Raw genomic sequence first — 20,544 nt, forward strand, 5'->3', positions numbered from 1 at the left:
CCCAAGCGCTTAGTCCAGTGCTCTGCACACAGTAAGCGCTCAATAAATACGATTGATTGATTGATTGTTGTCTGTCTCCCCCTTCTAGACTGTGAGCCCGCTGTTGGGTAGGGACCGTCTCTCTATGTTGCCAACTTGGACTTCCCAAGCGCTTAGTCCAGTGCTCTGCACACAGTAAGAGCTCAATAAATACGATTGATTGATTGACTGATTGATTGATTGTTGTCTGTCTCCCCCTTCTAGACTGTGAGCCCGCTGTCGGGTAGGGACCGTCTCTATATGTTGCCAACTTGGACTTCCCAAGCGCTTAGTCCAGTGCTCTGCACACAGTAAGCACTCAATAAATACGATTGATTGATTGACTGATAGATTGATTGTTGTCTGTCTCCCCCTTCTAGACTGTGAGCCCACTGTTGGGTAGGGACCGTCTCTCTATGTTGCCAACTTGGACTTCCCAAGCGCTTAGTCCAGTGCTCTGCACACAGTAAGCGCTCAATAAATACGATTGATTGATTGACTGATAGATTGATTGTTGTCTGTCTCCCCCTTCTAGACTGTGAGCCCGCTGTTGGGTAGGGACCGTCTCTATATGTTACCAACTTGGACTTCCCAAGCGCTTAGTCCAGTGCTCTGCACACAGTAAGTGCTCAATAAATACGATTGATTGATTGATTGTTGTCTGTCTCCCCCTTCTAGACTGTGAGCCCGCTGTTGGGTAGGGACCGTCTCTGTATGCTGCCGACTTGTACTTCCCAAGCGCTTAGTCCAGTGCTCTGCACACAGCAAGCGCTCAACAAATACGATTGATGATGATGACCGTCTCTATATGTTGCCAACTTGGACTTCCCAAGCGCTTAGTCCAGTGCTCTGCACACAGGAAGCGCTCAACAAATACGATTGATGATGATGACCGTCTCTATATGTTGCCAACTTGGACTTCCCAAGCGCTTAGTCCAGTGCTCTGCACACAGCAAGCGCTCAACAAATACGATTGATGATGATGACCGTCTCTATATGTTGCCAACTTGGACTTCCCAAGGGCTTAGTCCAGTGCTCTGCACACAGCAAGCGCTCAATAAATACGACAATGAATGAATGAAGGAAGGAACAAATACCACAATTATTATTATTATTATTATTAGAAAGCCAAGTGGGGCTGGCCTAAAAGGAAGCATCCCCAGATTGAATCACGAAGCCACATTTTCAGGCTCCCACGGGGCCACTTTTCCGGGGTGAAACCTGCGTTTTATAAATAACCCCCGGAGACACGGACAGCAGGGTGATGGATACATAAGAACAAGAAGCAGTGAACGCACAACACAAACACATGAACGCACAACACAAACACAAACACACACAGAGAAATGTCCACACTGCCATGCAACGGCCACAACACCACTACGTGCAGAGGCACTTACTTTTCTCCGAGCGTCACCCGGAGGCTGCTCTGGAGTGGAGAAATTCATGGTTGGCTTGGTGTTTCTTAGCAAAGGATGCTCCCGACATTTAAACACACCAAAAACCCCATTTATTCAGAGAAATCGCTTTAACATCCAAACAAGGAACGCTGGATACGTGGCAGGCACCGGGGCGTGTGCAAGCACAAGCACACACACCCAGGATGTAGAAGACAGAAAGAGATCTTACGTTGCCGACTTGTACTTCCCAAGCGCTTAGTCCAGTGCTCTGCACACAGTAAGCGCTCAATAAATACGATTGATGATGATGATCTGGGTGGAAATCGACTCCTTCTGGGAAGCAGGTTTCTCCAACCTACCGCTGCTTTAGAGAGGCAGCGTGGCTCGGTGGAAAGAGCCCGGGCTTTGGAGTCGGCGGTCGTGGGTTCAAATCCCGGCCCCGCCAACTGTCAGCTGCTTCGGGCAAGTCACTTCCCTTCTCTGGGCCTCAGTTCCCTCATCTGGAAAATGGGGATGAAGACTGGGAGCCCCCCGTGGGACAACCTGATCACCTTGTAACCTCCCCAGCGCTCAGAACAGTGCTTGGCACATAGTAAGCGCTTAATAAATGCCATTATTATTATTATTACCACAGCCATGTGACTTTCCCAGGCCACGGTGCTGTCAGCTCGTTACGGGCAGGGAACGTGCGGCCCTCTCCCAAACGCTTAGTACAGTGCTATGCTTCTCTGAGCCTCAGTTCCCTCATCTGGAAAATGGGGATTAAGACTGTGAGCCCCACATGGGACAACCCGATCACCTTGTATCCCCCCCCAGCGCTTAGAACAGTGCTTTGCACATAGTAAGCGCTTAACAAATACCATCATTATTATTATTATTATAGTAAGTGCTCAATTAGCGTGAACGATTGACACTCAGCCCGCACACTCTGCTCCTCTAGTGCTAAACTTCTCACTGCTTCCATCTTTTAGACTGTGAGCCCACTGTTGGGTAGGGACCGTCTCTATATGTTGCCAACCTTGACTTCCCAAGCGCTTAGTACAGTGCTCTGCACACAGTAAGCGCTCAATAAATACGATTGATTGATTGATTGATCTCACCTGTCTCGCTGCCAACCCCTAGCCCACCTCCTGCCTCTGGCCTGCAATGCCCTCCCGGCTCTAATGATGATGATGATGATATATATGTGCTCTGCACATAGTAAGCGCTCAATAAATACGATTGTTGATGATATATATGTATATATGTTTGTACATATTTATTACTCTATTTATTTATTTATTTATTTTACTTGTACATATCTATTCTATTTATTTTATTTTGTTAGTATGTTTGGTTTTGTTCTCTGTCTCCCCCTTTTAGACTGTGAGCCCACTGTTGGGTAGGGACTGTCTCTATATGTTGCCAATTTGTACTTCCCAAGCGCTTAGTACAGTGCTCTGCACATAGTAAGCGCTCAATAAATACGATTGATTGATTGATTGATTGATTTTATTTTGTTAGTATGCTTGGTTTTGTTCTCCGTCTCCCCCTTTTAGACTGTGAGCCCGCTGTTGGGTAGGGACTGTCTCTACGTGTTGCCAACTTGTACTTCCCAAGCGCTTAGTACAGTGCTCTGCACATAGTAAGCGCTCAATAAATACGATTGATTGATTGATTGATTTTATTTTGTTAGTACGTTTGGTTTTGTTCTCCGTCTCCCCCTTTTAGACTGTGAGCCCACTGTTGGGTAGGGACTGTCTCTATAGGTTGCCAACTTGGACTTCCCAAGTGCTTAGTCCAGTGCTCTGCACACAGTAAGCGCTCAATAACTACGATTGATTGATTGATTGATTGATGATGACGATGGCATTTATTAAGCGCTTACTATGTGCCAAGCACTGGGGAGGTTACAAGGTGATCAGGTTGTCCCACATGGGGCCCACAGTCTTCATCCCCATTTTACACACGAGGGAACCGAGGCCCAGAGAAGTGAAGCGCCTTGCCCAAAGTCACCCAGCTGACAACTGGCGGAGCCGGGATTTGAACCCCTGACCGCTGACTCCAAAGCCCGGGCTCTTTCCACTGAGCCACGCTGCTTCTGCGCTTACTATGTGCAAAGCACTGTCCCGAGCCTTTGGGAGAGTATAATATGACAACGTTGTATAATACACAACGAGCTCGTTGTCTAGTGAAAACAGCACAGGCCCGGGAGTCGGAAGGACCTAGTTTTTCATCCTGGCTCCTCCCCTTGTCTCCTTGGTGACCTTGGACAATACTAATAATGATGGCATTTATTAAGCGCTTACTATGTGCAAAGCACTGTTCTAAGCGCTGGGGTACCATCATCATCATCATCAATCGTATTTACTGAGCGCTTACTGTGTGCAGAGCACTGTACTAAGCGCTTGGGAAGTTCAAATTGGCAACATATAGAGACGGTCCCTACCCAACAGTGGGCTCACCGTCTAAAAGATAGATACAAGGTAATCAAGTCGTCCCACGTGGGGCTCGCAGACTTAATCCCCATTTTCCAGATGAGGGAACTGAGGCCCAGAGAAGTGAAGTGACTTGCCCCAAGTCACCCAGCTGACAGGTGGCGGAGCTGGGATTTGAACCCACGACCTCGGACTCCAAAGCCCGGGCTCTTTCCACTGAGCCACGCGGCTTCTCCATCATCATCATCAATCGTATTTATTGAGCGCTTCCTATGTGCAGAGCACTGTACTAAGCGCTTGGGAAGTACAAATTGGCAACATATAGAGACAGTCCCTACCCAATAGTGGGCTCACAGTCTAAAAGGGGGAGACAGAGAACAAAACCAAACATACTAACAAAATAAAATAAATAGAATAGATATGTACAAGTAGAATAAATAAATATATAGAGTAATAAATCTGTACAAACATATATCCATATATACAGGTGCTGTGGGGAAGGGAAGGAGGTAAGATGGGGGGGATGGAGAGGGGGACGAGCTCCAGTCACTTCACTTCTCTGTACCTCAGTTCCCTCATCTGTAAAGTGGGGATTAGGACTGTGACCCCTTGGGAGACGCGGCCCGTGTCCAACTCGATTAGCTTGTATCTAACCCAGCGCCTAGTACATAGTAAGCACTTAAGAAATGCCATTAAAAAATAAAACCAAAAGAACCCAGCAGCCAGCGAGGACTGAGGAGTGCCCGGCCCAGGCCCCGGGAGCGGTCGCTGAGGGGGCCTCCGCCCACCAACCCGCTTCCTCATTGGGCTCTAGACTACAACTTGCACTTCCCAAGCGCTTAGTACAGTGCTCTGCACACAGTAAGCGCTCAATAAATACGATTGAAAGAATGAATGAATGAATGTGAGCCCACTGTTGGGTAGGGACCGTCTCTATATGTTGCCAACTTGTACTTCCCAAGCACTTAGTACAGTGCTCTGCACACAGTAAGCGCTCAATAAATACGATTGAATGAATGAATGAATGAATGTGAGCCCACTGTTGGGTAGGGACCGTCTCTATATGTTGCCAACTTGTACTTCCCAAGCACTTAGTACAGTGCTCTGCACACAGTAAGCGCTCAATAAATACGATTGAAGGAATGAATGAATGAATGTGAGCCCGCTGTTGGGTAGGGACCGTCTCTATATGTTGCCAACTTGTACTTCCCAAGCGCTTAGTACAGTGCTCTGCACACAGCAAGCGCTCAATAAATACGACTGAATGAATGTAAGCCCGCTGTTGGGTAGGGACCGTCTCTATATGTTGCCAACTTGTACTTCCCAAGCGCTTAGTACAGTGCTCTGCACACAGCAAGCGCTCAATAAATATGATTGAAGGAATGAATGAATGAATGTGAGCCCGCTGTTGGGTAGGGACCGTCTCTATATGTTGCCAACTTGTACTTCCCAAGCGCTTAGTACAGTGCTCTGCACACAGCAAGCGCTCAATAAATACGATTGAATGAATGAATGTGAGCCCGCTGTTGGGTAGGGACCGTCCCTATATGTTGCCAACTTGTACTTCCCAAGCGCTTAGTACAGTGCTCTGCACACAGTAAGCGCTCAATAAATACGACTGAATGAATGTAAGCCCGGTGTTGGGTAGGGACCGTCTCTATATGTTGCCAACTTGTACTTCCCAAGCGCTTAGTACAGTGCTCTGCGCACAGTAAGCGCTCAATAAATATGATTGAAAGAATGAATGAATGAATGTGAGCCTGCTGTTGGGAAGGGACCATCTCTATATGTTGCCAACTTGTACTTCCCAAGCGCTTAGTACACTGCTCTGCACACAGCAAGCGCTCAATAAATACGATTGAATGAATGAATGTGAGCCCGCTATTGGGTAGGGACTGTCTCTCTATGTTGCCAACTTGTACTTCCCAAGCGCTTAGTACAGTGCTCTGCACACAGCAAGCGCTCAATAAATACGATTGAATGAATGAATGAATGAATGTGAGCCCGCTGTTGGGTAGGGACCGTCTCTATATGTTGCCAACTTGTACTTCCCAAGCGCTTAGTACGGTGCTCTGCACACAGCAAGCGCTCAATAAATACGATTGAATGAATGAATGAATGAATGGGAGCCCACTTTTGGGTAGGGACCGTCTCTATATGTTGCCAACTTGTACTTCCCAAGCGCTTAGTACGGTGCTCTGCACACAGTAAGCGCTCAATAAATACTATTGAATGAATGAATGAATGAATGTGAGCCCACTGTTTGGGTAGGGACCGTCTCTATATGTTGCCAACTTGTACTTCCCAAGCGCTTAGTACAGTGCTCTGCACACCGTAAGCGCTCAATAAATACGATTGAATGAATGAATGTGAGCCCACTGTTGGGTAGGGACCGTCTCTATATGTTGCCAACTTGTACTTCCCAAGCGCTTAGTACAGTGCTCTGCACACAGTAAGCGCTCAATAAATACGACTGAATGAATGAATGAATGAATGAATGTGAGCCCACTTTTGGGTAGGGACCGTCTCTATATGTTGCCAACTTGTACTTCCCAAGCGCTTAGTACAGTGCTCTGCACACAGTAAGCGCTCAATAAATACGACTGAATGAATGTAAGCCCACTGTTGGGTAGGGACCGTCTCTATATGTTGCCAACTTGTACTTCCCAAGCGCATAGTACAGTGCTCTGCACACAGTAAGCGCTCAATAAATACGATCGAATGAATGAATGAATGAATGTGAGCCCACTTTTGGGTAGGGACCATCTCTGTATGTTGCCAACTTGTACTTCCCAAGCGCTTAGTCCAGTGTTCTGTGCACAGTAAGCGCTCAATAAATACGATTGAATGAATGAATGTGAGCCCGCTGTTGGGTAGGGACCGTCTCTATCTGTTGCCAACTTGTACTTCCCAAGCGCTTAGTACAGTGCTCTGCACACAATAAGCGCTCAATAAATACGATTGAATGAATGAATGAATGAATGTGAGCCCACTGTTGGGTAGGGACCGTCTCTATCTGTTGCCAACTTGTACTTCCCAAGCGCTTAGTACAGTGCTCTGCACACAGTAAGCGCTCAATAAATACGATTGACTGATCGGGGCAGGGAGCTGTGGTGGCAGAGTAGGATGATTCGGCCAGATAAGCGACCGCTCCGGGCCCCACTCCCTCCGCCGACGGCTTTATCGGCTCCGGCCACGGGGCCGACGGAAGCCTTGCCGCTCGGTCAGAAATTCAATTCATTTATGGAGCGCTTACTGCGTGCAGAGCACTGTACTAAGCGCTTGGGAAGTCCAAGAGACCCAACAACAGTCTAGAAGGGGGAGCCGGACAACAAAACAAAACATGTGGACAGGTGACACAACACGTGGACTGTTAAAACACCTTACAGAACAGAAGCATGCCGAAAGTTGGCTTTCCATCTTGAAGACGACCTTTAAATCCGACTGGACGGATATCATCATCAATCGTATTTATTGAGCGCTTACTATGTGCAGAGCACCGTACTAAGCGCTTGGGAAGTACAAATTGGCAACATCTAGAGACAGTCCCTACCCAACAGTGGGCTCACAGTCTAAAAGGGGGAGACAGAGAACAAAACCAAACATACTAACAAAATAAAATAAATAGAATAGACATGTACAAATAAAATAAATAAATAAATAGAGTAATAAATATGTACAAACATATATCCATATATCCAGGTGCTGTGGGGAAGGGAAGGAGGTAAGATGGGGGAGATGGAGAGGGGGACGAGGGGGAGAGGAAGGAAGGGGCTCAGTCTGGGAAGGCCTCCTGGAGGAGGTGAGCTCTCAGCAGGGCCTTGCTTTGTTATAATAATAATAATAATGGCATTTGTTAGCGCTTACTATGTGCAAAGCACTGTTCTAAGTGCTGGGGCGGGGGGGATACAAGGTGATCAAGTTGTCCCACGGGGGGGCTCACATTCTTAAGCCCCATTTTCCAGATGAGGGAACTGAGGCCCAGAGAAGTGAAGTGACTTGCCCAAAGTCACACAGCTGACAATTGGTGGAGCCGGGATTTGAACCCATGACCTCTGACTCCAAAGCCCGGGCTCTTTCCACTGAGCCACGCTGCTTCTCAGGGTGGAGCTGAGGTGAAAGCAGAGCTCCATCCCCGGCGTCACAAACAGCTACATCTCCAAACTTTATCTACGGGTTTTTGAAAAGCCACAAAATTCCTGTGCCTACTGTCCCCAGGACTGTTCAATTCATTCATTCAGTCAGTCAGTCGTATTTATCAGCACTTAGAACAGCGCTTTGCACATAGTAAGCACTTAACAAATGCTATTATTATTATTATTGAGCGCTTACTATGTGCACAGCACTGTACTAAGCACTTGGTAAGTACAATTCGGCAACAGACAGAGACAATCCCTACCCAACAACGGGCTCGCAGTCTATCCCACAGAGTGATTTATTCAACACAGAATCAGTGGGATTTCCTGCATATAGTAAGCACTTAACAAATGCTATCATCATTATTATTATTATTATTGAGCGCTTACTATGTGCACAGCACTGTACTAAGCACTTGGAAAGTACAATTTGGCAACAGACAGAGACAATCCCTACCCAACAACGGGCTCGCAGTCTATCCCACAGAGTGATTTATTCAACACAGAATCAGTGAGATTTCCTGCACATAGTAAGCACTTAACAAATGCTACCATGATTATTATTATTATTATTGAGCGCTTACTATGTGCATAGCACTGTACTAAGCACTTGGAAAGTACAATTCGGCAACAGACAGAGACAATCCCTACCCAACACCGGGCTCGTGGTCTATCCCACAGAGTGGATTTATTCAACACAGAATCGGTGAGATTTCCTGCACATAGTAAGCACTTAACAAATGCTATCATTATTATTATTATTATTATTGAGCGCTTACTATGTGCATAGCACTGTACTAAGCACTTGGAAAGTACAATTCGGCAACAGACAGAGACAATCCCTACCAAACAACAGGCTCGCAGTCTATCCCACAGAGTGATTTATTCAACACAGAATCAGTGGGATTTCCTGCACATAGTAAGCACTTAACAAATGCTATCATTATTATTATTATTATTATTGAGCGCTTACTATGTGCATAGCACTGTACTAAGCACTTGGAAAGTACAATTCGGCAACAGACAGAGACAATCCCTACCAAACAACGGGCTCGCAGTCTATCCCACAGAGTGATTTATTCAACACAGAATCAGTGAGATTTCCTGCACATAGTAAGCACTTAACAAATGCTATCATCATTATTATTATTATTATTATTGAGCGCTTACTATGTGCAGAGCACTGTACTAAGCACTTGGAAAGTACAATTCGGCAACAGACAGAGACAATCCCTACCCAACACCGGGCTCGCGGTCTATCCCACAGAGTGGATTTATTCAACACGGAATCGGTGAGATTTCCTGCACATAGTAAGCACTTAACAAATGCTATCATCATCATTATTAGTATTATTGAGCGCTTACTATGTGCACAGCACTGTACTAAGCACTTGGAAAGTACAATTCGGCAACAGACAGAGACAATCCCTACCCAACAACGGGCTCGCAGTCTATTCCACAGAGTGGATTTATTCAACACAGAATCGGTGAGATTTCCTGCACATAGTAAGCACTTAACAAATGCTATCATCATTATTATTATTATTATTGAGCGCTTACTATGTGCACAGCACTGTACTAAGCACTTGGAAAGTACAATCCGGCAACAGACAGAGACAATCCCTACCCAACACCGGGCTCATGGTCTATCCCACAGAGTGGATTTATTCAACACGGAATCAGTGAGATTTCCTGCACATAGTAAGCACTTAACAAATGCTATCATCATTATTATTATTACTGAGCACTTACTATGTGCATAGCACTGTACTAAGCACTTGGAAAGCACAATTCGGCAACACACAGAGACAATCCCTCCCCAACACCGCGCTCGCGATCTATCCCACAGAGTGGATTTATTCAACACAGAATCAGGGAGATTTCCCCTGAAATGACCGAATGCTATGTATAAAAACATGTATACATACACACAAACACACAAACACACAAACACACACAGAGAGAGGACTTACCTCCAAATAGTTCCAAATCTCTTAAGCCCTCAACAATGAACTTTTCCGAGACCCACCGCTAAGGAGGAAAACCCCAAAGAGAATTAGTATTTTTTTCCAGACGATCCATAGTTCAGCCATTTACAGGCCAACAAAAACAAACATGATCACCGAATCACACGGAGCGGTTAGGCATCATTTATTTGGCAAAATTAGAAAAGGTTCAACTAATAATAATAATAATGATGAATAATAATAATGGCATTTATTAAGCGCTTACTATGTGCAAAGCACTGTTCTAAGCTCTGGGGAGGTTACAAGGTGATCAGGTTGTCCCACGGGGGGCTCCCAGTCTTAATCCCCATTTTACAGATGAGGGAACTGAGGCACAGGGAAGTTAAGTGACTTGCCCAGAGTCAAACGGCTGACAATTGGCGGAGCTGGGATTTGAACCCATGGACTCTGACTCCAAAGCCCGGGCTCTTTCCACTGAGCCACGCTGCTTCTCTAAGTTTTATTAATAATAATAATAATAATAATAATGTTGGTATTTGTTAAGCGCTTACTATGTGCCAAGCACTGTTCTAAGAGCTGGGGGGGATACAAGGTAATCAAGGTTGTCCCACGTGGGGCTCACAGTCTTAATCCCCCTTTTACAGATGAGGGAACTGAGGCCCAGAGAAGTGAAGTGATTTGCCCGAAGTCACCCAGCTGACAATAATAATAACGATGGCATTTATTAAGCGCTTACTATGTGTAAAGCACTGTTCTAAGCGCTGGGGAGGTTACAAGGTGATCAGGTTGCCCCACGGGGGGCTCACAGTCTTAATCCCCATTTTACAGATCAGGTAACTGAGGCCCAGAGAAGTAAAGTGACTTGCCCAAGGTCACACAGCTGACAATTGGCGGAGGCGGGATTAGAACTCACAACCTCTGACTCCCAAGCCTGGGCTCTTTCCACTGAGCCATGCTGCTTCTCTGCGTTTCATTAATAATAATAACAGTGTTGGTATTTGTTAAGTGCTTACTATGTGCCAAGCACTGTTCTAAGCGCTGGTGGGGGATACAAGGTAATCGAGGTTGCCCCATGTGGGGCTCTCAGTCTTAATCCCCATTTTACAGATGAGGGAAGTGAAGTGACTTGCCCAAAGTCACCCAGCTGACAGTGGTGGAGCCGGGATTTGAACCCACGACCTCTGAGTCCCAAGCCCGGGCTCTTTCCACTGAGCCACGCTGCTTCTCTAAGTTTCATTAATAATAATAACAGTGTCGGTATTTGTTAAGTGCTTACTACGTGCCAAGCACTGTTCTAAGCGCTGGGGGGGGATACAAGGTAATCGAGGTTGTCCCACGTGGGGCTCTCAGTCTTAATCCCCATTTTACAGATGAGGGAAGTGAAGTGACTTGCCCAAAGTCACCCAGCTGACAAGTGGCAGAGCCGGGATTTGAACCCACGACCTCTGAGTCCCAAGCCCGGGCTCTTTCCACTGAGCCACGCTGCTTCTCTAAGTTTCATTAATAATAATAACAGTGTCGGTATTTAAGTGCTTACTACGTGCCAAGCACTGTTCTAAGCGCTGGTGGGGGATACAAGGTAATCAAGGTTGCCCCACGTGGGGCTCTCAGTCTTAATCCCCATTTTGCAGATGAGGGAACTGAGGCCCAGAGAAGTGAAGTGACTTGCCCAAAGTCACCCAGCCGACAAGTGGCAGAGCCGGGATTAGAACCCACGACCTCTGACTCCCAAGCCCGGGCTCTTCCCACTGAGCCACGCTGCTTCTCTAAGTTTCATTGATAATAATAACATTGTCTGTATTTGTTAAGTGCTTACTATGTGCCAAGCACTGTTCTAAGCGCTGGTGGGGGATACAAGGTAATTGAGATTGTCCCACGTGGGGCTCTCAGTCTTAATCCCCATTTTACAGATGAGGGAACTGAGGCCCAGAGAAGTGAAGTGATTTGCCCAAAGTCACCCAGCTGACAATAATAATAACGATGTCATTTATTAAGGGCTTACTATGTGTAAAGCACCGTTCTAAGCGCTGGGGGAGATACAAGGTGATCAGGTTGCCCCATGGGGGGCTCACAGTCTTAATCCCCATTTTACAGATGAGGTAACTGAGGCCCAGAGAAGAAAAGTGACTTGCCCAAGGTCACACAGCCGACAATTGGCAGAGGCGGGATTAGAACCCACGACCTCTGACTCCCAAGCCCGGGCTCTTTCCACTGAGCCACGCTGCTTCTCTACGTTTCATTAATAATAATAACAGTGTCGGTATTTGTTAAGTGCTTACTATGTGCCAAGCACTGTTCTAAGCGCTGGTGGGGGATACAAGGTAATCGAGGTTGCCCCATGTGGGGCTCTCAGTCTTAATCCCCATTTTACAGATGAGGGAAGTGAAGTGACTTGCCCAAAGTCACCCAGCTGACAGTGGTGGAGCCGGGATTTGAACCCACGACCTCTGAGTCCCAAGCCCGGGCTCTTTCCACTGAGCCACACTGCTTCTCTAAGTTTCATTAATAATAATAACAGTGTCGGTATTTAAGTGCTTACTACGTGCCAAGCACTGTTCTAAGCGCTGGGGGGGGATACAAGGTAATCGAGGTTGTCCCACGTGGGGCTCTCAGTCTTAATCCCCATTTTACAGATGAGGGAAGTGAAGTGACTTGCCCAAAGTCACCCAGCCGACAAGTGGCGGAGCCGGGATTTGAACCCACGACCTCTGAGTCCCAAGCCCGGGCTCTTTCCACTGAGCCACGCTGCTTCTCTGCGTTTCATTAATAATAATAACAGTGTCGGTATTTGTTAAGTGCTTACTATGTGCCAAGCACTGCTCTAAGCGCTGGTGGGGTATACAAGGTAATCGAGGTTGTCCCATGTGGGGCTCTCAGTCTTAATCCCCATTTTGCAGATGAGGGAACTGAGGCCCAGAGAAGTGAAGTGATTTGCCCAAAGTCACCCAGCTGACAATAATAATAACGATGGCATTTATTAAGCGCTTACTATGTGCAAAGCACTGTTCTAAGCGCTGGGGAGGTTACAAGGTGATCAGGTTGCCCCACGGGGGGCTCACGGTCTTAATCCCCATTTTACAGATCAGGTAACTGAGGCCCAGAGAAGAAAAGTGATTTGCCCAAGGTCACACAGCCGACAATTGGCAGAGCCGGGATTAGAACCCACGACCTCTGACTCCCAAGCCCGGGCTCTTCCCACTGAGCCACGCTGCTTCTCTAAGTTTCATTGATAATAATAACATTGTCTGTATTTGTTAAGTGCTTACTATGTGCCAAGCACTGTTCTAAGCGCTGGTGGGGGATACAAGGTAATTGAGATTGTCCCACGTGGGGCTCTCAGTCTTAATCCCCATTTTACAGATGAGGGAACTGAGGCCCAGAGAAGTGAAGTGACTTGCCCAAAGTCACCCAGCTGACAATAATAATAACGATGGCATTTATTAAGGGCTTACTATGTGTAAAGCACCGTTCTAAGCGCTGGGGGAGATACAAGGTGATCAGGTTGCCCCACGGGGGGCTCACAGTCTTAATCCCCATTTTACAGATGAGGTAACTGAGGCCCAGAGAAGTAAAGTGACTTGCCCAAGGTCACACAGCCGACAATTGGCGGAGGCGGGATTAGAACCCATGACCTCTGACTCCCAAGCCCGGGCTCTTCCCACTGAGCCACGCTGCTTCTCTAAGTTTCATTGATAATAATAACATTGTCTGTATTTGTTAAGTGCTTACTATGTGCCAAGCACTGTTCTAAGCGCTGGTGGGGGATACAAGGTAATTGAGATTGTCCCACGTGGGGCTCTCAGTCTTAATCCCCATTTTACAGATGAGGGAACTGAGGCCCAGAGAAGTGAAGTGATTTGCCCAAAGTCACCCAGCTGACAATAATAATAACGATGGCATTTATTAAGGGCTTACTATGTGTAAAGCACCGTTCTAAGCGCTGGGGGAGATACAAGGTGATCAGGTTGCCCCACGGGGGGCTCACAGTCTTAATCCCCATTTTACAGATGAGGTAACTGAGGCCCAGAGAAGTAAAGTGACTTGCCCAAGGTCACACAGCCGACAATTGGCGGAGGCGGGATTAGAACCCACGACCTCTGACTCCCAAGCCCGGGCTCTTTCCACTGAGCCACGCTGCTTCTCTAAGTTCCATTAATAATAATAACAGTGTCGGTATTTAAGTGCTTACTACGTGCCAAGCACTGTTCTAAGCGCTGGTGGGGGATACAAGGTAATCGAGGTTGCCCCACGTGGGGCTCTCAGTCTTAATCCCCATTTTCCAGGTGACGGAACTGAGGCCCAGAGAAGTGAAGTGACTTGTCCAAAGTCACCCAGCCGACAAGTGGCGGAGCCGGGATTTGAACCCACGACCTCTGAGCCCCAAGCCCGGGCTCTTCCCACTGAGCCACGCTGCTTCTCTAAGTTTCATTGATAATAATAACAGTGTCTGTATTTGTTAAGTGCTTACTATGTGCCAAGCACTGTTCTAAGCGCTGGTGGGGGATACAAGGTAATCAAGGTTGCCCCACGTGGGGCTCTCAGTCTTAATCCCCATTTTCCAGGTGAGGGAACTGAGGCCCAGAGAAGTGAAGTGACTTGTCCAAAGTCACCCAGCTGACAAGTGGCGGAGCCGGGATTTGAACCCACGACCTCTGAGTCCCAAGCCCGGGCTTTTCCCACTGAGCCACGCTGCTTCTCTGGGCTCTCCATTCATGGTCCGGGCCCTGCCCAGGGATGGTTCACGGTTCTTAGTCCCCCGGGTTGGCATAAAATGGGCACTAAAACGCGGAAGCTCTGTAGCTTCTGCCGGGCACTGGGCAGAAAGTTCCCCTGGGGCTCGTTCACTCACTCCGAAATCCTAGGTTCCGGGCCCCCTGACCTATTTACATATTCTATTTATTTTATTTTGTTAACATGTTTGGTTTCGTTGTCCGTCTCCCCCTTCTAGACTGTGAGCCCGCTGTTGGGTAGGGACTGTCTCTATATGTTGCCAACTTGGACTTCCCAAGTGCTTAGTCCAGTGCTCTGCACACAGTAAGCGCTCAATAAATACGATTGATGATGATGATGATGATGGGCCAGGCTGGTGGTCTTGTGGAGAGGCGGCATGGCCTAGTGGATAGAGCCCACCCTGGGAGTCTTCTCCAGCCCAGCCCGCACCCTCCGCTCCTCCGCCGCTAATCTCCTCCCCGTACCTCGTTCTCGCCCGTCCCGCCGTCGACCCCCGGCCCACGTCCTCCCCCGGGCCTGGAATGCCCCCAATCCCTCTGCCCATCCGCCCAGCTAGCTCTCTTCCTCCCTTCAAGGCCCTACTGAGAGCTCACCTCCTCCAGGAGGCCTTCCCACACTGAGCCCCTTCCTTCCTCTCCCCCTCGTCCCCCTCTCCATCCCCCCCATCTTACCTCCTTCCCTTCCCCACAGCACCAGTATATATGGATATATGTTTGTACATATTTATTACTCTATTCATTTATTTATTTTACTTGTACATATCATCATCATCAATTGTATTTATTGAGCGCTTACTATGTGCAGAGCACTGTACTCTCTATTCTATTTATTTTATTTTGTTAGTATGTTTGGTTTTGTTCTCTGTCTCCCCCTTTTAGACTGCGAGCCCGCTGTTGGGTAGGGACTGTCTCTAGATGTTGCCAATTTGTACTTCCCAAGCGCTTAGTACAGTGCTCTGCACATAGTAAGCGCTCAATAAATACGATTGATGATGATGAGGGGAGTCAGAAAAACCTGGATTCCAGTCCCAGCTCCGCCACCTGACGGCTGTGTGACCTTGGGTGAGTCACTTCACGCCACTGCCCGGACCGTCTTCGTGCAGAAACGCTCTGGGCATGTTACTCCCCTCCTCAAAAATCTCCAGTGGCTCCCAATCAATCTGCGCATCAGGCAGAAACTCCTCACCCTGGGCTTCCAGGCTGTCCATCACCTCACCCCCTCCTCCCTCCCCTCCCTTCTCTCCTTGTCCAGCCCAGCCCGCACCCTCCGCTCCTCCGCCGCTGATCTCCTCCCCGTACCTCGTTCTCGCCTGTCCCGCCATCGACCCCCGGCCCACGTCCTCCCCCTGGCCCGGAATGCCCCCAATCCCTCTGCCCATCCGCCAAGCTCGCTCTCTTCCTCCTTTCCAAGCCCTACTGAGAGCTCACCTCCTCCAGGAGGCCTTCCCACACTGAGCCCCCTCCCTCCTCTCGCCCTCCTCCCCCTCCCCATCCCCCTGCACCTTACCTCCTTCACCTCCCCACAGCACCTGTATATACGTATATATGTTTGTACGTATTTATTACTCTATTTATTTTACTTGTACATATCTATTCTATTTATTTTATGTTGTTAATACGTTTTGTTTTGTTGTCTGTCTCCCCCTTCTAGACTGTGAGCCCACTGTTGGGTAGGGACTGTCTCTGGATGTTGCCATCTTGGACTTCCCAAGCGCTTAGTCCAGTGCTCTGCACACAGTAAGCGCTCAATAAATACGATTGATTGATTGACTGATTGACCGTTTCTGTATGTTGCCGATTTGTACATCCCAAGCGCTTAGTACAGTGCTCTGCACACAGTAAGCGCTCAATTCTAGACTGTAAGCCCATTGTTGGGTAGGGACCGTCCCTATATGTTGCCGACTTGTACTTCCCAAGCGCTTGGTACAGTGCTCAGCACACAGTAAGCGCTCAATAAATACGACTGAATGAATGAATGAATGAATACCACTGAATGAATGAATGACCTAGGGCAAGCCATTTCACTTCTCTGGGCTTCAGTTACCTTATCTGCAAAATGGGGATTAAGACCGTGAGCCCCACAGAGGATACGGACTGTGTCCAACCTGATTTGCTCGTGTCTACCCCGGCACTTAGTAGAGTGCTCAACGAATGGCATAAAAAATGGCAGAGAAGCAGCGTGGCTCAGTGGAAAGAGCCCGGGCTTGGGAGTCAGAGGTCATGGGTTCGAATCCCGACTCCCCCACATGTCTGCTGTGTGACCTTGGGCAAGTCACTTAACTTCTCTGAGCCTCATCTGTAAAATGGGGATGAAGACTGTGAGCCCCACGTGGGACAACTTGATCACCTTGTAACCCCCCCAGCGCTTAGAACGGTGCTCTGCACATAGTAAGCGCTTAACAAATGCCAGGAAAATAAATAAATAAATAAATAAAAAACAAACAAAACGGAAAAAAGAAAAATCCTGCAAGCCCACCTCAAACCTGCTGACCATTTTCAAAGGACGATTTGATTTCTACCGTGCTCCCACTGCCTTGATGTGCACAGGGAGATTTGACGAACAAGTCGGGACAGTGACTTGTTTAGACTTTTAGACTGTGAGCCCACTGTTGGGTAGGGACTGTCTCTATATGTTGTCAATTTGTACTTCCCAAGCGCTTAGTACAGTGCTCTGCACATAGTAAGCGCTCAATAAATACGATGGATGATGATGACGGATTTCTCTCTAGGAATGGTACATCGTCTATCAGCTATCTACATCTACATCAGTCTATCTACATAGTCAGCGCTTAGAACAGGGCTTTGCACATAGTAAGCGCTTAATAAATGCCATCATCATTATTATTATTATTATTATCTGGGGATTTGATTTCCCAGCAGGCAGTCTACCAGCCAACGAGCGAAGCTCCCGCTCTTGCTGGGTTTTCATTAATAACGCTCACCTTTTTAAAGTACCCAGGAAAAGGGGAATATGGACTATTTCAGAAATAACGAACCTAAATCTGTAAATCGAGCGGCAGTGACAGTCATTGCCACCCACATTAATGACCGGGAGTGGAATAACGCTCAACTTTCTTAAAGTACCCAGGAAAAGGGGAATATGGACTATTCAGAAATAAGGAACCTAAATCTGTAAATCGAGCGGCAGTGACAGTCATGGCCACCCACACATTATCTATTCTATTTATTTTATTTTGTTAGTATGTTTGGTTTTGTTCTCTGTCTCCCCCTTTTAGACTGTGAGCCCACTGTTGGGCAGGGACTGTCTCTATGGCAATTTGTACTTCCCAAGCGCTTAGTACAGTGCTCTGCACATAGTAAGCGCTCAATAAATACAGTTGATGATGATGATGATGATGATGACCGGGAGTGCAGCAGCAGTTTAATTTCACAGATAACGCGGCTGAAAATATCATTTTAAAAAGTCCAATTTACTGCAGCACAAAACCCACTTTGTTTATTGATTTTTGGCAAGAAGGGTTTAATCCCCTTCCCCCTTCTAGACTGTGAGCCCACTGTTGGGTAGGGACCGTCTCTAGATGTTGCCAACTTGCACTTCCCAAGCGCTTAGTACAGTGCTCTGCACACAGTAAGCGCTCAATAAATACGATTGAATGAATGAATGAATCCTCTCTACTTCAGAATCTCTGGTCTAGGCATAAAAATAGAGATACCAAATAGAAGATCTTAGTAGAGCACATGGCTCTGAAATATTTTCTGAAAAATGGAGCAGTGTGGCCCAGTGGAAAGAGCTTGGAGCTGGGAGTCGGAGGACCCGGGCTATGATCCCGGCTCCCCCTCGGTCTGCTGTGTGACCTTGGACGAGTCACTTCACTTTTCTGTGCCTCAGTTACCTCATCTTCCAATGGGGGTTAAGACTGTATGCCCCACGTGGGAATGGGTCACCTGATTATCTTATTATCTCCCCCAGATTTAGTACGGCGTCTGGCACAGCAGCATGGCTTAGTTCATTCATTCATGCAATCGTACTTATTGAGCGCTTACTGTGTGCAGAGCACTGTACTGAGCGCTTGGGAAGTACAAGTCGGTAACATACAGAGACGGTCCCTACCCAACAAAGGGCTCACGGTCTAGAAGTTGTTGCCAACTTGTACTTCCCAAGCGCTTAGTACAGTGCTCTGCACACAGTAAGCGCTGAATAAATACGATTGATTGATTGATAGAAGGGGGAGACGGACAACAAAACAAAACGTGGAGACGGGTGTCAAAATCGACAGGTTTAGTGGCAAGAGCACGGACTTGGGAGTCAGAGGACGTGGGTTCTAATCCCGGTTCTGCCACTTGTCTGCTGGGTGACCTTGGGCAAATCACTTAACTTCTCTGTACCTCAGTTACCTCATCTGTAAAACGGGGGTTAAGACTGTGGGACAACCTGATTACCTTGCATCTACTCCCCCAATGCTTAGAACAGTGCTCGGCACGTAGTAAGCGCTTAAAAAATACCATTATTATTATTATTATTGTTAAACGCTTAACAAATACGATAAAAAGAAAAAAATAAGAAATTAATTTGGAGAATTGCAGAGAAGGAAACATTTCCATTGGTTTTGCAATCCTCCGCGCCCATGGGGTTTCAGAGTTCCATATTTAACATGAAAGTTTTAATGTATGCTCTCTGGCACTAAAAGGTTCATTCATTCATTCAATCATATTTATTGAGCGCTTACTGTGTGCAGAGCACTGTACTAAGCGCTTGGGAAGTACAAGTTGGCAACATATAGAGACGGTCCCTACCCGACAGCAGGCTCACAGTCTAGAAGGGGGAGACAGACAACCAAAGAAAACATATTAACAAAATAAAATAAATAGAATATGTAAATATGCACAAGTAAAATAAATCGAGTAATAAATCTGTACAAACATCTATACAGGTGCTGTGGGGAGGGGAAGGAGGTAGGGCGGGGGGGGGGGGAAGGAGGGAGTGTTCATAAAAACTTCAACTTTGAATAGCTACTACAATCTTAGAAAAACCTTTCCCCAGGAAGGGATGGGTTAGATTTTAGCATGGACTAGTTTAAAAAAAATAACAAAAACACCTCAAAACCGAGTTAAGAATGAGAGGCAAGGAAAACCCGTAAGCACTTTGCTTCTTCCCGGATGTCAACAAACTCCTGGGAGAGCCCGGATCTATTTTGGGAGCTGCGGCTGAGTAGACAGAGTGCAGGCCTAGGAGTTAGGAGGACCTGGGTTCTAAACCCGCCACATATCTGCTGTGTGACTCAGGGGAAGCCACTTCACATCTCTGGGCCTTAGTTCCCTTATCATCTGGAAAATGGGGATAAGACCGCGAGCCCCATGTAGGACAGGGACTGCGGCCAACTGATTAACTTGTATCTACCCCAGTGTTTAGAATAGAGCTTAGTAAGTGTTTAATGAGTACCATCATTTATTTATTTTTATTTTTTTTGAGAGGGAAAGGCCTTAGAGGGCTAGAAATAGGATAACCCTCTCTCAGCGGCTCTTTTCCCCACCTCTGACTCAGCTCTCCACTGGCCAACCGTATAGCTGCCACACAATTTCTCCCACCTCCCATCATCCGTAGGCTAATTCCGGGCATCCCCGCCTCACCACCCCACCAAGCATTTTCATTTGGGAAAATAAAACTGAAAACCTCCCATTCGGAACAAAACACAAAACGTTGAGAAAAGACAGAAGGATTGAAACTCACCCTAATCCGCTCTGGTTTACTTACAAGAAAAGACATGGGGCTCCTAGTTTGTAGGCCAACTCCAATTTCAGTAATATTTTTCGGAGTCCTGAAAATGAAAGGGAAACACGGTTTCCACGAGTCGCGGTCCTGGATGCTTTAGGGTAAGAGGAAAGCGTTGAAAATCAATTTTAAAAAAAAAGCGCTC

At 47.1% G+C, this 20,544-nt stretch overlaps 1 protein-coding gene across 5 annotated transcripts in view; it reads right to left on the reverse strand.

Annotated features, from left to right (window-relative positions):
* The window catches only part of STRADA (STE20 related adaptor alpha), a 56,215-nt gene that overhangs the window by 24,292 nt on the left and 11,379 nt on the right, over window positions 1-20,544 (reverse strand). For 2 of the 5 annotated variants that reach the window (XM_038753787.1, XM_038753783.1), the window contains exons 3-5: window positions 20,358-20,445; window positions 9,945-10,002; window positions 1,419-1,447 (exon numbers count right to left, since the gene is read on the reverse strand). In XM_038753787.1, coding sequence (XP_038609715.1) covers window positions 1,419-1,447; window positions 9,945-10,002; window positions 20,358-20,393 — 123 coding nt within the window. In that variant the 5' untranslated portion in view covers window positions 20,394-20,445. Of the gene's footprint in view, window positions 1-1,418; window positions 1,448-9,944; window positions 10,003-20,357; window positions 20,446-20,544 lie in introns of those variants that run through there. The other 3 variants (XM_038753784.1, XM_038753786.1, XM_038753785.1) reach the window with 3 other exon arrangements.

This window comes from Tachyglossus aculeatus, chromosome 11 (genome assembly GCF_015852505.1).
Source record: "Tachyglossus aculeatus isolate mTacAcu1 chromosome 11, mTacAcu1.pri, whole genome shotgun sequence".
Classification (NCBI taxonomy): Eukaryota; Metazoa; Chordata; class Mammalia; order Monotremata; family Tachyglossidae; genus Tachyglossus; species Tachyglossus aculeatus.